General features: G+C 30.1%; 1 protein-coding gene across 2 annotated transcripts in view; it reads left to right on the forward strand.

The window, feature by feature from the left end:
- The window catches only part of GIIIspla2 (Phospholipase A2 group III), a 164208-nt gene that overhangs the window by 78231 nt on the left and 68256 nt on the right, over nt 1-17721 (forward strand). For both annotated transcript variants that reach the window (XM_067050023.1, XM_067050024.1), the window contains exons 2-3: nt 5298-5486; nt 15147-15233. In XM_067050023.1, the coding sequence (XP_066906124.1) occupies nt 5298-5486; nt 15147-15233 (276 nt within the window). The remainder of the gene's footprint in view (nt 1-5297; nt 5487-15146; nt 15234-17721) is intronic.

The following is a 17721-nucleotide window of genomic DNA, read 5'->3' on the forward strand; positions in this document are numbered from 1 at the left end:
TTTTAAAATATAAATATGTATATTAAAAGCCTATAGAAAGCATAGTTTATATAATATAAAGTTTTAAAAGATTGGTTGATTTTATTTGTGTGAAAACTGGTTGCCTTTATTACTTTAGAAACGTTATTAAAGAATTCCTTTCTATAAATATTGATAACTTAAATAAATATATGAATGAAGTAATAAATGAATGAACTATTAATAACGAACTAATAAACCACTTCATGTGTATTTTATTAATCCATGAAATGAAAATAAAAAATTCATTGGACTACCTTATGTTCCTGTTTTCTTACATACTTTATTGACATTCATTTAAATTTCAATTCTTCACCTTAAATCTAGTAAAATCAGTGCATTTTAAAAAAAAAAATTCCAATGGTGGAAAAATTATAAACATTTTATTGAATACCGAATCTTAATCTTTTTTTTCCTAACTTTATCAATAAATTTGATATTTGTGTTATATTAATAATGATCCAACGAATCATATTCGAATTTAGTTAACACTTTTTTGAAAAATAAACGTGATAAAAAATATGTTTTAAAAAGAAATTTTCAAATAAATCTAAACAATTTTAGAAATTGATGTTTACAGTAATTTAATAATAAATATTTCATATAGAGTCAAAATTATTTTCGTTCTGATAAAAATATAGTGCCATGAATAATGCTAAAATAAAAAGTGAATAAATACAAAAAAATATATATTATACGTACGGAAATCCAAATGGATATATATTATAGTATTTCCGCATGGTGAGCAGACGATCTAGATGGTTCAGAGTTACCTTTAGGTTTCGAGGGTTGTGTTTCCTGAACCATTCTAATCCACCGCGTATCATACAACTATAGAAACGCAAAAGTCGCTTAAAATCTATTTTAATTTATATGAGAAACCACTCTAAAACGTTAGCGCGTCGGATTGGGGATTCTTAGCACATCTACCTTTAGTAGATGTGCTATGAATCGTTTGATTTAACGATTTCTTCCTTATATCTTGAAATTTGTTGGTTTTGAAAAATTGAATACAATAAGAAATTAAAGCACATTAAATTGCAAACAAAAGTGGTTGTCGCTCTACATTTTTAGGTATACACTGTCTTTATCTAGGTTAACTACAAGCTGAAATCGATTGTCAGTTACCATTTAGAAATTTTTAATATGCGTCCTCTATGATCTGATTAATTTTCGATAAGTATAGGCCCCTTATAAGGTAAGTTTAAATAAATCAACCTTGATTTTCGCCGCCTAAGAACCTTGCAATTTGTAGCCGTTTCGCCGATTCACCTGGCAGAAGTAGGAAGGTGTCCCGACATTGGCCCCATTCCTGTCAGTTAATAAGGGTCATGATCGCCGTCAGTTAGGGAGATTTATAATTAACCACTCTGCTGACTGACTCGTCTTGTTAGTTCAAAGGGAAAACTACAAAAGTAGAAGTTGGAAGCATACCAGGATACGAGCATTCCTCTTAAATGGCATGCAGTACGGCCTTTGACTACAATGTTTTAAGATGTCTCGGCTTGCCAATTTTATTCCCCATTTTAGAAATGAAAAAAATATGGGTTGACAAAAATATGGGCCAGAAAGACTTTTAATTAAAATGAGATTTTTCTTTTTACATCAGAGTTAAAATAAATTTTTTTTTTGTTTACATTATAGATAATTTATTTTATGTTTTAAAATGAAGTTAAGCATTATCAAATACTCTTTTGCTTGAACTAATAAAACAGCTTAGGTGAAACTTTAGGAATAAGTGGAGTCGACGAACACAGAATTTTTATAAAACATCTCATATGGTAGTTTAGTAGTGGTTCCTTATGTAAATTAAAAGAGATTTTAAACGACTTTTGCTGTTTTGTTTTATAGGCTTTCCGCTGAAGTATGATACACATATGATCAAAATGGTTGAGGGGACTCAACTCACCCCTCGAAACCTGCAAAAAGGACTGCCTACTAGCACTGCTTCGCAGTACTGAAACTTTTTATATATTTCAAGATTTAATTTAAAATTTGTAATGTGTTTTGAATTCTGTATAGGATTCTATCGATATCCTACTTCTTATTTAAGTTATATACTGAGGTTATATACTTCAGATGCAAATATTTCAAAAGTGCTCATAATTTATGCCTCGCTGGTGCATTTACTGCATCTATTACCCAATGAAAAGGATAACTATGACATCTTTCAGATTAAACGACATCCTTGAAATTTGAATTTAAAGAATTCCATACGTGTTCCTTATTACTATTATTAGTATAATTCCTATTAGACTTCTTTATGAAATAAATAATAATACATTTTTCTAAACAAATATTGTATGCGACTAGGAAATATTTTTATTTTATCATCTTAATTTGTAATTTCCTGTACATCTTTAGGTTGAGAACAACCAGCGAATCTACTGAACAACAGAATAATAAAAACAATAACATAGGAGATCTGAAAGAAACCAACACCCTTTTGTGCCTCCCCTTTGATTTTTTTCAGCCCTCGGTATTTCTTGTCAGGACATTTTTTAGTAACCATAGCTAGAATAATTTAAAAGTAGATAAAGGCTTACTGCAACACCTTTAGGAATAACAAGGACTTCATCTTGGAATCAATTACAATTGTTTAAATTACATTAAGTTAAAATTATAGCACCATGTCTAATCTGTTTATTAATTTTTTGTCTAAACTTAAATCGTAGTACCTTTCAGAGGATAAAAATTTAATTTCGTAATTAGAATTAGAAATAAAAACGTCATCAATTTTTTTTTTAAATTCGTATGTTCGTTAAAATAACACCTTCACCCACTCAAGTTTTATTTCAGATTGTATTGGCTTTCAGAAGTTAAAAATTAAATATTCTAATCGTTGAAAATGGTCGGAGAGTGCGATCAGTTGAATAGCAAAGAACTGCTGACGAAACACGAAACATATTCGCACATTTCTCATTATATTAGTTTCAATTTTTTTCATTATTTACAAAGAGCACTACTTCATTTTTAATATTTATTTCATTTCCTAATATTCTCAAAGTTTGTTATGATTTTGCATAAATTCTCATTATTTCAATTCAGGAAGATCGAATGATAAAAATGTTCATTATTTCCCTTTTTTCTTAAGCTTTATTTCCCTTATTTTTCGTCTTTTAGTGTGTAATAGATTTTTATATTTCTTTTTTGTTTGTTATTATTTCCGTTTTCATTAGTTGTCTAATATTTTTTTTTTTTTTTGTAATTTTTGTTTATTTATATTTTTCATTCTGCATCTTATTTTTACTTTATTTCACTTACTTTAATTATTTTTTAATATAGATTTTCACATATTTAACTACACCTTATATTTATTTTTTTTCATGCTATCTATTCTCTTACTGCGTTATATTATTTAAGTTGTTTGTATTGTTTTTAGAAAAAACCCTGATGAATCCCTGCAAAGTGGGGCGAAACGTTGGCTCAAAATAATTTTTAGTTTTTGAGTTTAATTACTATTTGAGTTTTTTTACGGAACCCGGACCATCTTTCTTTTTTTATTTTTTATATTCTAGTTTATATAATATATTTTTTATGTTATTATTTCAGATCTCCTTACTGTCATGTTATACTGTTAATTATCACTTTATTATGGTCGTTATTTCGATTAGTTTTCAGCCTTTATGAAGCCTAAAATTCAGGTCGTAGGCATAAATAAAATAAGTTTCACTTATTTGCTACTTCACTGATCGCACCATTTGTGTTTTATTAGATGTGTCGTGAATTCGCGAGGCATATGTCCATCAGGGTTTCAGTATGCGTACGCAAAAAAAAAAATAAAAAAAAAAAAAAATAAATAAAAATTATAATTTCATATTCTTAACATTAAAAACAGTGACATAAATAAGTCAATTATGATGGTAGGGATAGGTTCCAACCAGGAACTGACATATGATAATGCGACTGCTACAGACATTGCACGCAGCAGATGTGTCACTTACCGAAGGTCGAAGTGACTTCATAAATAGTTGAGGACTTGAGATGAAAGAGACGAAACAGTATACTAAGGCAATTAGAGGGTCGTTAGGACCACTGGAGTAGTGAGCCGATATAGGGGGTTGGTACTCGGTTAGGAACCGGAGGGGCTTCCAGAGGGTCCAACCCTAGGTCGACTAAGCTCCTTAAAAATGCTATTAATATCGCAATATAAAGTAATATACATGATTATTATACAATTATCTAATATATTACAATATCATCATAATATATTACATATATCTAGGGAGGGTGATAAAAGTGGTGTAACTCCAAAATGGTTGAAACCGGTCAAGTTATTACACGATGTTAAAATATTTTTACATAGACAAGTTTCTTCAACCATGAGGCCATTTGACTCCGACGGCTCCGGTTCGATTCCTGCATGGATGGGATGAATTATATTTCGTTTCACTCACTCATTCTGGTTAGAATAGGTTTAGGGAAAGTGATAAAATAAGTACAAGTCAGAATTTCAAAACGTTTTTAAACGTGTAAACTTTTTATCCTATTTCGGTAATTTTCAGAATTACGAAGGAATATATTATTTGTATTATAGGTTCATAATTACTTACTAAGATAAACAAAATATACCAGAACCTCCATTATCCCTCCAATGTTCAATAAATAAATAAAATGAAAAAAAGGTTCTATTGGGATCCCTAAACAAAGATATATGCAATATTGAAGAGATTAGTGAATGAAACTATTAAGTTAAAGGCATATGAATCTAAGAAAAATTAAAAAAAAATAAAATAAAATAAAATTTAATTTTTAGATTCTGAAAACCAATCTAGATTGCATTGCTTGAAAAATTAAACAAGGTATAAAGTCTTTTTTTTTTTTGGAAAAATGTCACATGGCAACTTCATCTACTACTGTCTACAATTAATAGTTACTTTTTATATATATTTTTTCACATTCCTGATTATTCTTCTATTATTCTTATTGGATATTATACAATACTTCTTAATAGAACTAGATATTAACTGTTCTATTTTAAAATACAATATTACGTAATTAAGCTAAGCAAAAATGGTATTTGCAGCAAGATGGGTGGCGGTCAAGGAAGATACACAAAATAGGAAAAACTATTTATTAGTTTTATATCCCTGGTAAATTCAGCCATGAGGAAGCCCAGCAAAGTGGGGCGAAATATTTCTTACTAATAAATAGTTTGTTTTCTATCATTTTTGGACCCTTTTTATACAATTAATTACATTCGGTCAACAAATAATAAAATACCATAATTCCTAAAATACTATTTATATATCAGTGTATAATCTATCGTTTTATTTCAGGGACGATGTTACACTAAGGCAGGTCTGGGACGGTGGGACGTTGCTTCAGCTGCTTTACTCCGGTTCCGGAGAGCCCTTGGCCTGCGAGACTTCCAAGGGCCCCGAACTGGAGGGAGTTCTGGAGGCTGCCAACCTGACAGAGGCCAAGAGGGACTGTCGTTCAGCCAATGTTCGTCATCTTAGGATAAGGTAACTTCCTTCCCTTTCTAATAATCGACGTTAAGTCGTGATAAATAAGCAGGATCCATATGTTTGAGCGTTGCCGTAAATACAAATTATCTAAAAATGCTAGGTAAATAAAGGTCAGTATACAAACGCTTGTACCCAGAGACATGGTGGACGTCCGAACGTCGCCAATTGCCTCAGATTACATTATTTTCATTATAAAAACGAACAATATAGGTAGGAGAAATTAATGAAAACTTAAATATTGGCAAACTAGTTGGTAGATAATAAAAATTCATAGGAATGTGACTAAAGAATTTTCGGTCAATGATATTTATCAGAAACTTGGTAATTTAATTCAGAAATATAATATACTTTCTTTACTATATTTGTGCCGTATAAAATTAAATATAAACCACTAAATTATAATAAAAAGTATCCATATAGTATCACATTTTTTATTTTATTTTAACTTGTTTTCAGTTAACACTATCTATTACAATATATCACATTCTTGATTGATTTGATTGACTTTAATAGATATTATAAACTATTAAAACTAGATAAAATTTGACAATGGTAGAATAACCTGCAACATTTTAATAACAATGTTCCTTGAAAATGGCCGAAAAGGCTAAAACGTGGCTAACGAAATAAAAAGTGTGAGATTATATGGATATTTCTTATTATAATTTACAAACAAACCTATCCCAAACAAGAAATTAAATTATATATACACCACTAAAGTCAATTCACAAAATTTTGAACCAAGTATTTATTTTTAGTGTTTAGTTACCAAATTAATGTAATTTTAAAATATACAATTCTAAACTAGAGTTAATTATTGATCCCGAAGATTGTGGAAATTCTTTAATTAATTAAAACAGAAATAACACAATTATTTATCTGTTAGCAGTTCTGAAACTATGCAAATCGAGAACAAACATGTGTATGCAGCGCAAGGGTTTGCCTAACAACTTTGATTTGTACTAAATCAAACAGGAGTTTGAACTTAAAGCAACTTGTAGCAGCTAATCCATATAAACTTAATTTTAAATTAAGGTAAATTTAATTTTATAAAATAAAATTCCAATCTTTGTTACATAAACGGCGAAAAGTTAAACTTTCAAGTAAAGGGATATTTAAAAACTTGTTTAGAATGTTACAGCTACAAACTGTGCAAAAACACAGCTTCTCAATTCGATTTTTTTAAAATAAAAAACATATATTTGTTTTTTCGGAATCGATAAAAATTTTATAGTCGGAGCTTGTTTTGTTCCCTATGAAATCACGGCAGGACGTAACATGCTGCGTCAAGTTATTTCCTCGGTTAATAAACTCTATATAAGCTTGTAGTTTTACCACACTCAGCAAGAGAACAAGAGAACAACACGGATCTAGAGTGTCATTAGACGATCTCGGGACCATAAACTGGCCATAGAAGACCCGGGCGATAACAACCGCAACTAAACAAGAACAGAATGACTTGACACGTACGGAACATTTACGGCCGTCCCAGCCCCATCATAAGGTGCCACGATTGCTAATGTTTCTATTTCTGTCCTTGTATCTTCGCTTAAAGGTACTTTCTATTATACCATCATCGAGATCAGAAAAAAATGAGTTATTGATGACCAAACATAATTTATTAATTTATGGAAATGATATACATAGCTGCCAAATGCACTGCAACCGTACTCGTCCGTTTCAATTTATATGACTTAATGATGTTCTTATGTTTACTCAATTAAATTCATATATGGAATAAGGAAGCAATATTTTTGCTTTTTTATTTCGTAAGCTATTTTGATAATAATTTTATTTCGCAACAAAGACTCGAGGACTTTTCTAAATCTAATAATAATAAATATTTGATTAATTAATAATAGAAACGAGGAATGCGATGGAAATTCTTGAAAGATTATAGATATAACTTATAAAAAAAAAATTCACAAAAATGTTGATTAGTTACTCTCTAGGTATGTGGGTTCAGTTACAATAAAGAATTACTTTCCTTTAATTTAAAAAATAATTAAAGTAAAATGCAAGTTAATTACGCAGATTTCTTGGTCAAATTAATTTACGCAGACAACTCAAACTAATGAATAATTGAGAGAAAAAATGAATAGATAAATGCATGTTAGAATGCTTTATAAATAAGTGAAAAGCGTTGCGTATTGTGTAATTTGAATCACAAACACGGTGAGAAATCGATCTAAGTAGGAGTCCCTCAAGGTTCTATCATGCCATCCTCTGTATTTTATATACATGCATGACCTTCCAGTAGGAGATAATACATTAACTGCAACATATGCCGGCGACACTTCTGCTACTAAGAGGAACATAGACTCTTTACAGCCCACAATGACTATACAACATAACCTATAGACACCATACCAAACTGGTGTAAGCAATGGAGATCAAAGTTTGACCATGAGAAGTCTCGAGATGAACCTGCCTTCCACTTTACATAGACAATTACCCTATACTGCCAAGAGATTAAATAAAATAATTGGTCTTACTTTTGAAAAAAGTTGACATAGGCTCACACGTAAAGACAAAACGTAAAATGCTAAATTACCAACTGTTACATATTGAACAGATGTTTTAAATTATCACTCAGAAGAAATCCTTTATAGATTTATCCTTGCCAATACATATGGAACTTCTTAAAAACTATATATTCAAAAAATACAAACGTTCCAATAACAACTTGACTGTTAAAAAAGTTTCTAACGAGACACTTCACACCTACCATTTTCTGAGCAACTTGTTTTATAACCTTTCCTTCCAAAACCTCATGTTATTGTTTAATTATAAGTTTTAGATTAAAGTAATTTATTACATAATGCTTAAATTGAGTGAAACGTGGAAGTTGTGTGAAAGTTTGGCTACTCCAGTGCCTTGTTGATTTTCTAGCTTGTGAGGAAGAAAATCAAGATGAGCTCATTGACAACTGTCATTACATTATTATTATTATTGTCATCCATTGCTTTATTAGTTATAAAACATCCAAAACAATACTAACACAATCAAAACACAAACTACAAGCAAGTAATCTAACACAATGAATAAAAAGGTGACGAGCTCAGCTGGTCAGCTGCGTGACGTCATTCTCCATTTAGCAGACCTAGTAACAGACTCTCAACCATGTTTAACATGGTAAAAGAAGGAAAATATTTCTCCATTTAACATAATTTTTTTCCATTTAACACGCTTAAACATGTTAAACTAAAGACCATGAATACCCCCTATATTTTAGCAGAACATGAAGAGGATGCACCACTAGGTGCTGTCTCCCACATGTCTTTCCATGTCATGATCTATATAATACATCTCATTTGCTGATTGTATTAATTTTTACAGGTGCAAATAAAATAAAATAAAAAGTTGAAAAAAAATTATACATTATTTGTATTGTATTTACGTTCCATGTATTTTCAAAGCCTTCAGATAAAAATTCATATCATCATTTTGTTGATTTTGGTATTTTGATAATTTTAAAACAATACACCAAATTAATAGTTTTTTTATATCCTAGTTTTGAGTTTTAAAAAAATATTGATGTTTAGAGTAAAGTGTTGAGAAATTTTTTTTTGGAGTTGTCTTGCAAACACAAATAAAAAATTGAGATAAGTATTATTTTTAAAAATTATACAGAAAAAGAATAAAGAGTCACATCAGTTTTTTTTTGCCAGAGTTTTGACTGATAGCTGACACAAAAACTATTTTTTCCCTACTATTTATACGATACAAAGCTGAAGTGGTAGCAATTTTCGCTAAGATTGGCTTTATTGCATTTTAGCGCGATTTTCTGTTTATTATTTTGTAAAATAAAAATGAACAAGAAAAACTTAAATTATAAGAAAATATCTACACCATTTAAACGAATTAAACATACCACAATATCCAGAAGGATTCATCAGCATACCTGCAATCAGAATATTAGTTGAATATTATTAATTATTTAAATTATGATAATTACTAAGGGACTAAAATATTATGACTTAGTATAAATTCGCTTGGCAGTCCTTTACGGACCACAAAAATAAGCTACCTTATTTATTATATACCTTATTATAGTTTTGTTGATTTAGGCATAAATTAATATAACTATAATAAACTAATTAATGAAATATTGAAATCCCTTTAGTTTACTTTAATGCATTTCAAAAATATCATCCAATATTATTTATATTTTAAAGATATTGCTCAGTAAAATGACCTTTTCGACATACAATTACGTTAATAATTTTTATACAATTAATTCAATTTTTAAGGTTGTGTAATCACGTAAGTTTCATAGTTATAACTGCAATACAAAGAAAGAGAACTGTGTATTATAGGAACAATTAATTACAAACTTTTAACTCATTTTAAGGTCGTGAAGTCCATGAAACTCATGATTATATTTAGGGAGGCTGGTAGCACAAAATGACAGAAATAGGTAGTGTCTTATAAGCTGTAGAAAATTTAGAAATGCTGACTTATACTACTTTAACCACCATCTCTAGATAGTTTTCGAATGATGCCTTTTTAGTACTATTCCATTATATTAAGGGAAGGCAGGAAAAGTAATATAAGTAATAATGGGCGAAATAGGTTGTCTTTTACAAGCTGCAGAGCTACTTAAAATAACAATTTTTTCTTCTTCAAAACTTTTGTTTTCTGAGTTAATTGCAATAATCTGAAAAACAAAAGTTTGGAAGACAAAGCAATATTTATTTTTAACGAGCTCTGCATAATAATAAAAGCTTGGCTAACCCGAAGGTTCGATGCCGATACCATCAACCGTTCACTACATTGTTTATGAATATTTTAGGGATCCATTCATTACTAAGTCTCATAACCTTATACACTCATCTAATTCCCGCACTGGAATAACCTGAATTATGTTTACCAGGTACAGTTACCTCAATTGAGCGTTGTTTATCCTTATAAAATCTCTGGTTAACTCATCCTTTTTTGGTCTGATTATTTTACGTAATTCTTTATTTTCAAAAACCTTAAGGCGCTATTCTCCCCTTAGTCTAAGATGCTACGTTTTGCATCCGTAAAGAACGCAGCTTGTAAAAAAAAGACACTTAACCTATTTCGCCCTTTTTATGACTTTTATATTACCTTTCCTGCCCTCCCTGGATATAATGGAATAATATTAAAAAAATAAATGTGTTTTGAGAACTAATATAATATTTTAAATACACAAGTGGCATAGAATAAACAAAACAATTAACAACGCATAAATTATTATTTGTTGAAAAAAAAAAATCTTGAGTACACAACATGCAACTGACATTATAATAAAGTTGTTTCTAGCTTTGAAAATACAGTCATTACTGTTTGAACGATTATGGTTACAACTCCTTAATTTTACTGAGCCACAGTATTGAAAAGAAATTTGAAATAACTACTTTTGAACAACTAAGGCTTGCCACTGTGTAGCGACACCTACAATACTTAGCAAACTGTGCACAGATGACTAGGAATTGCTGGAACTAGAACCCTCCTTACCAGATGTTGCTACCTGGACAATGGTCACCAAATGGCCGGGCTTGACATTTATATGTTCATTCCCATTTCTTTACAATTTTCCATACGAAATTGAAAAATAAATGATACAAAAAATAAATGATAATTTTAAACATGTGCGATTTATTTATATTTTACATTCTGGCAACTAGACTTTCATTGTATATTTTATTAGTTGAACTAACGCAACATGAGTGTTAACGTCTTAGGTTATCATTGTAACCTTCTGATCGATTTTTCTAATGTATGCTGATATGAAAGTTCATCAAGATCCATCTACAACTCTTATTAAGAATTGATATCAGTAACTCGGATGTAATGAGCACATGTCCATTTTTATCAATTTAGCACTATCACAAAGTTTTATTTAATTGTTTTTTTGTTTACCCAAAGTTACAAAAAACTATCTCCAAGAACAATTGTACAGTAAGTTATATGCTTAAAAAAACACATTTAATCATTAACGTTAACTGTTATTATTCGTTTAAAAATTGTTATGAAGGTGATACCCCGAAACGCTATAGATGTACAGAGTATATAAAGAAGTTATTTAGAAGAAATTATCATGTTATTAAAATTAAATTAGATTTATATATTATAAATAAAAACATTTTTATCAACATTTAGATTTCACAATTTTTGAATGTCCTGAAAAGTAGATCCGGCACATTTATTTGTGGTAAAATGTCCTTTTTAATAAAGCTCAATATGAACCGGGAGTTTTGTAACATAAAGGAATAAAAACCAGCAGTTTTGCTACTAGCATGAACCAGAATATATATGGAAATTGGTAAGACCCGTCATAAAGAAGCATTTTTCTAAGGATAAATCAGAAAAATGTTCTAAAGATAGAAATGATATTCCGAAAATCCCATGGTACATTTGTTTAATTTATGAATGTAATATTTTTTTTATAATTTTATTATTATAAATCAATAGAATATATGAAGGAAGTGCATCTGCAAGAAAACTAAATTAGATAGATAAAGACTGCATAAATTCGTGATAAGATGCGTAGAATAACATTGGATTTTTAGATGTTAATGTTCAATTTCCAGACTTCAGTCGTTCTTGTACATGACAACATTTATATTACGTCCATATATTACTGTTGGTACAGATAAGTATTAAATATTAATTTAACCTATGTTATTGGGGTGCGGGTAGCCGTGGGGTAAAGCCCGTGGCTACTAACTCCAAGAACCCGAGTTCGAATCCGGCTGGGTTGAAAATTGTTTTTTTTTTACACTGTAGCCGTGAGTCAACGCCTGGGGGTCCTGGAGGCCTCCCGGGGTCCACCCAGCCTCCTTAATTGGGTATAAATCTGGCGGTCGAGCGTGATTCTGACCAAATCACATCCTTGCACAACCGTTGGTCTAGTAACAGTACTCCCTTACAAAGTACTGAACCCCTGACCCTTCATGGGTTGTAGCGGTACAGATTTAATCAGGTGTTACTAATAAGGCAACTCCCAACGGCCCTAGATTACCCATCAGATCATATTCTTCAACTTATCGTCTTGCACAGTTAGTAGAAGAATAAATAGTACAAGACTAGAGATCATGAGGCGAAATCGGTGGTGAATTCCTATACCACCCAGATCAGAAACCTCATGTAACAATGGTGGACTGCACTATGAATAGAAAATTCGGAAACTGCTTAAGGCGAACACCAGAATGAGAACTCCATGATACTCCAGGACGGCGAGTAATATTAGACGGCATAGGAGAAGGTCACAATTTTTTTATTATTTAACTTCTCCTAGAAAGATTATCTCAGCCTCAAATCAAGAAACTTGGGAATCTACTCAGAGTTACTGATTTACAAGAGTGCGGAATTTCTCAAGAAGTGGCTTTGTCCCCAATAATGTTCCCTATGTACATTTCTAGCTTTGATGATGCGAGATGCTTAAAGCCACCGTAACTGCTTTTGCAGATGACCTAGCTATGCAAGAAGCAGCCTCAATCCTTGTAGAGCGCTATGAGATAACAGTTGAATATTAAAGCTAAGGTTGGTAAACCGAAGGGATCATTATTTCCTTTAAAAAGGGCAAAAGGAAACTTCCAGAGTGGCAGGCATTCTCAGCAAAAAAGGAACTTCTTTACAGAAGACGAATAAAGCTAAAATTTAGGCAGGTCTAACCGTAGTAAAAATGAAAGCAATGATCTCATGAGGTGTTTAACGAAATCGTGCCTTTTCGATCCAGGATTGATGAAATATCATAAGCCTCACAATAGACTAATTTTATTGTTAATCATTCATCTATATAAACTTGGGATGAACTTTATTACCAGTAAGTCATAATTATATTAGATATTTCTAAGTCATATTTATAGATCAATAAAGAAACAACTGAAACTCCTTTAAATGTAATTGTATTACAGTAGAAAAAAAAAATGATCATAGTTATAGCGTTGCAAAAGGAGAAACAAAAAAAAAATTATTACGAACACCTACAAAATCCAATCATAAAACTGATTTATGAATTCATCTTAATCTAATTTTACCACCCGTTCCATTTTGCAAAAGGCGATTCTGAATTTTATACAAGAGAAATCTATCCCCAAAACATCTTTACACCGCATCTAAATTAATACTCGTACAATTCTATAGATATAAATTTATAATGATTTTAGTAATCACTCAAAGCAATCAATCAATGTCTTATGACAATTCAAGAATTTCTCAGCTTATTTAACAATCAATTTCTCTGTTTTGCTCTTTTAGAAGAAATTCATTTCCTTCTATCCTTTACCACCGTTCGAATCACCACGAGTTACCTCCACCATAAGTTAGAAGTAAGTTGAATGTACATATACGGAACGTGCAACTTGCAATATAAAAGTTAAATGTGGACTACAAACTATTTTCGATTAAATAAGAATTTTCTGTATCCATTGTTTATTCTCTTTATAAAAAAAACTTTACAAAAGTAAAAGTAGTTGCTATAATGAGTTAAGTTATCATATTAAACTGAAGAAGTTATTATTTAACTATTTATCACTACATTTCCTAAAAATATGTTTTTAGAAATATCATAAAAATGTCTTAGTTTTGTTGATAATGCAAGTGATAAATATCCTACGGTAAGACACCGTATCTTTATCCCACTGACTGACGTAGTGCGATTATTATATTGTAAAAAAAAGTGAGGTTTCAAATTACAGTGCTGCCAATTGACTTAATTTTGAAAACAGTGATTCCAGATTGATTTTTTAATTTTGATTTCATCTATAAAACGTTTCCTTTCGAGTCAAGCGTCTTTTTTATGTTGTTTATGTTTTACGGAAATAAATAACGTACACAGACGTCGCTAAACAATAATATGAACTACTAGTTGAGATGCTATTAGGCAGTTTTGCCCAAGAGATGAGTGAAATGTGGACATAAATGTACGGATATATAAACAATCCTTCTCCAACCGACGTGCTATAGAACGAATCCGATATTTAATCGTTGCGCTTCTTTGGTTGTTTACTAATTAGAGAAGCGCGACTGGGCCACGGCGATGGTCACTGAGTCTGACTAAAAGAAAAATTAAACATGGTGTATATAGTTAAATTGAGTTGAGTGGCTATAGCTTAATGGAGTATTGGAATTTAAATGTTCGATTCCGACATTCAACTATTTTGTCCAGTTTAGACACTGCCTAAGACATGTCGTGTATTTTTACCGTGCATAAAAACCGTAATGTTGCCGTTTTACCGTCCAATATTTTATCGCAGTTCATAAATAGAACTACCTATTACTCTCCAATATGTTAATAACGCCTGATATCTTCGGTACAGTATCGTCAGATAGCTGTAAAAGGAAAGTATAAGTTTCTTTATAGTTTTATGTTATAATTTTAGTGGTGTGATATTTTTAAGAATCCACAACAAACAAATTATGGACCCTATGATCTTTTTTTTTTATTTTTATCTAATCACTAGAAATAATTAAAGAACCATAGATCTATAGAAATACAACTTTTTCTTGAACGTTTATCATGATTGAATTTGGTTCTGAAACAATACACGAATTGAACGTTAAAATAGATCTTAGAATGAAAAGTCCCAAATCAGCAAATAAAATAAATTTATATAACAAATAAAATATTATAGATATATTTAAAATAAATATAATATTCTGATCTTTGATAAAATTATGTTACAGGAGAGCAACGAGACACGGAAAACACCACAAGAACAAGGCTAGGCACAAGAAAGCCAAAAACAAGAATCACCTTGCAAAGGGTAAAAAGTATGTATTTTATGGGCAGTAATAAATGCTACTGCATCTTTTATAATTAAAAGGAGGCAAAGAGTTCTTATGAATATAAATAGAGAAAATTTTGATAAATTTATTGAAACAATTTTTTAAGTAGTTATAATATAAATTTAGCCAAATGACATTGGTAGCAGGAGTAGAAGATTATATCTGCAGTAGTCGATAACCAGGCATTAAAATAGTTTTCATTATAAGACACTCTTCGACCGTAACCATTACTAAGAATCATACTTAAATAAACTAAAATAATAATAAACTTTTTTTTTTAAAAAACAGTAAGTACAAAAATAATTTTTATTTTTTATTATACATAGATAAATGAAAGTATGTGAATTTGAAGGAGATAATCAGGGCTAATATGATAGGTAGAGATGTGTACAAAGTCCAGAAAAAATTCCATCACCTCCATTTTTTTAAAAGTATTAATTAGTCTGAAAGGCACAATTTGTAGATTAAAGTTTCTAAAAGTTTAACTAGTAAATCCACTTAAAAAATGTATAACAATTTTTCGATTTTGAGGTATGTGAATTTGAAGGAGAAGATCAGGGTTAGTATGATAGGTAGAGTGTGTACAAAGTCCAGGAAAAATTTCATCATCTCCATTTTTTTAAAAAGTATTATTTTCGGTTTTAGTAAGCAAAATCTGTGAGAAAAAATAAATAAAAATCTAGTTTAGTTTATATTTTTTATAATAATGAATTTTTTTTTTCATAAAATTTTTACTTGATGGGAGGAAGACATTTTTAGATTCTCAATAAAGCATATAATTTAGGAAAAATACTCCAAGCAGCTAAAAAATAATAAAATAATTTTATTTTTATTAAACAATGTTATGAGACACAAATTATGTAAAGTTTATTTTTAGTTATATTCTTCATAAGTATTTGCCTTATATCTTAATAAAGGTATAAACACTTTTAGCTGAGGCTGAAATGTAGAAGATTAACGTGGTAGATGGGCCTGCCCTAACTTACCGGCACTGTCCCACTATGCAACTTTTTTTTTTTTTTTTTTTATTATTTATTTATTGTAATTTACAACTGTACAAAATAATACAACAGGTAAATATGTAGTATGTTTCATATACACTTGAAAATCTTGGGTAGGAACCACCCAATGGTACTTCAAACATTAATTTAAACTAGAAGGTCCCGTGGCCATCTTCTTTTCAGACGCCTCGGAGGATTATCAGGGATTGTTAAGGATGAAAGATTAAGAATTAATGGGTTAGGATGGTTAAGGAGTTTGGAATAAAACTATGCAACTTTTAAAATTTAAAATGATTTTTCATTCTACATGAAAATGAGTCAAAACGCGACTAAAGTTCCTTAAAATTGCAAAATGTCAAACATTGATTTCAATGTGAATCTCGGATAGTTCTGTGTTTTAATTCTCGGATTTGAAGCATTTCGGGTTTGGTTACAGTTTATTTAAAATTTTATGGAGAAATCTAAAGAAATTAAATTAAGATTAGAAACAAAGAAGTTACACTACTGTGAGACAGTGTTAGTAGATGTGTTCTTTGTATCAAATATCCGGGATGCTCAAGGGATACTTAAGGTATGGATACTTATAATTAAGGTCTTCTGAATCCTCTTTGTATAAGGCTAATCAGACTTTTTTATTTTTATTTTTAATGTTCGAAGTTAAAACATACGATAGTCAGCTCACATGAGCTGATTCCTTGAAATATGTCAGAATTGTCTACCACCTGACCCGTTATCTGTGCCCATCATAATGCTAAGATATAGGATTAGTAAAAGGCAGGCGTATTTATATAAAGTTATTTATGACTCTACTAAGAGATATTTCTTTATTAATCTAAAGATATATAATTATTTTTATTTTATTATACGTCAAAAGGACATCGTCGACTTTCCACTTCTGTACTAGGCAAAACCATTTAAAATGAACACATTTATAAGGAAGTTAGATGCTGTCTCCACAAGTGTCACAAACCTTTAGAAAATGGTATAGGATTGGTCAATGATAGGATATAAAGTGTAAAGTAGTTAAACGAAAAAGGTAAAAAGTTATATAGAGATATAATTAATATAAAGTAGTAAAAAGGAGAAAAAGGCGTAAGGTTTTAGAACGGTGCGCCCACATATAACTAAGAAAAACTATTATAAACATTGTTTCATCATATTCAGTAATAGTAAGATTGTAAACTTGTTATGTGCTAACTGGCATCGAGTCTTACTAGGGATTCTCATATCGTCAAATGTATTGGTTCGCCTAGCACGTTGGTTCTATATTTTCATTTCCTTCTGCATACTTTCGTCGATTAGCTATTCTTGTATTCTTGTGTAGTATATTCTTGGTTTTGATAAAAATTAATTTATTGGCTCTATATTGTAACAATTTATTGTTTTATTTTCTCTTAGTAATTAATGATAAGATATGTTTATTTAAAGGTATATATTTTTTTCTTAATTATGTTGTAAAAATATATTATATA

The sequence above is a fragment of the Halyomorpha halys genome, unplaced genomic scaffold, assembly GCF_000696795.3.
Source record: "Halyomorpha halys isolate HHAL.00 unplaced genomic scaffold, Hhal_1.1 Scaffold126.1, whole genome shotgun sequence".
NCBI classification, from domain to species: Eukaryota; Metazoa; Arthropoda; class Insecta; order Hemiptera; family Pentatomidae; genus Halyomorpha; species Halyomorpha halys.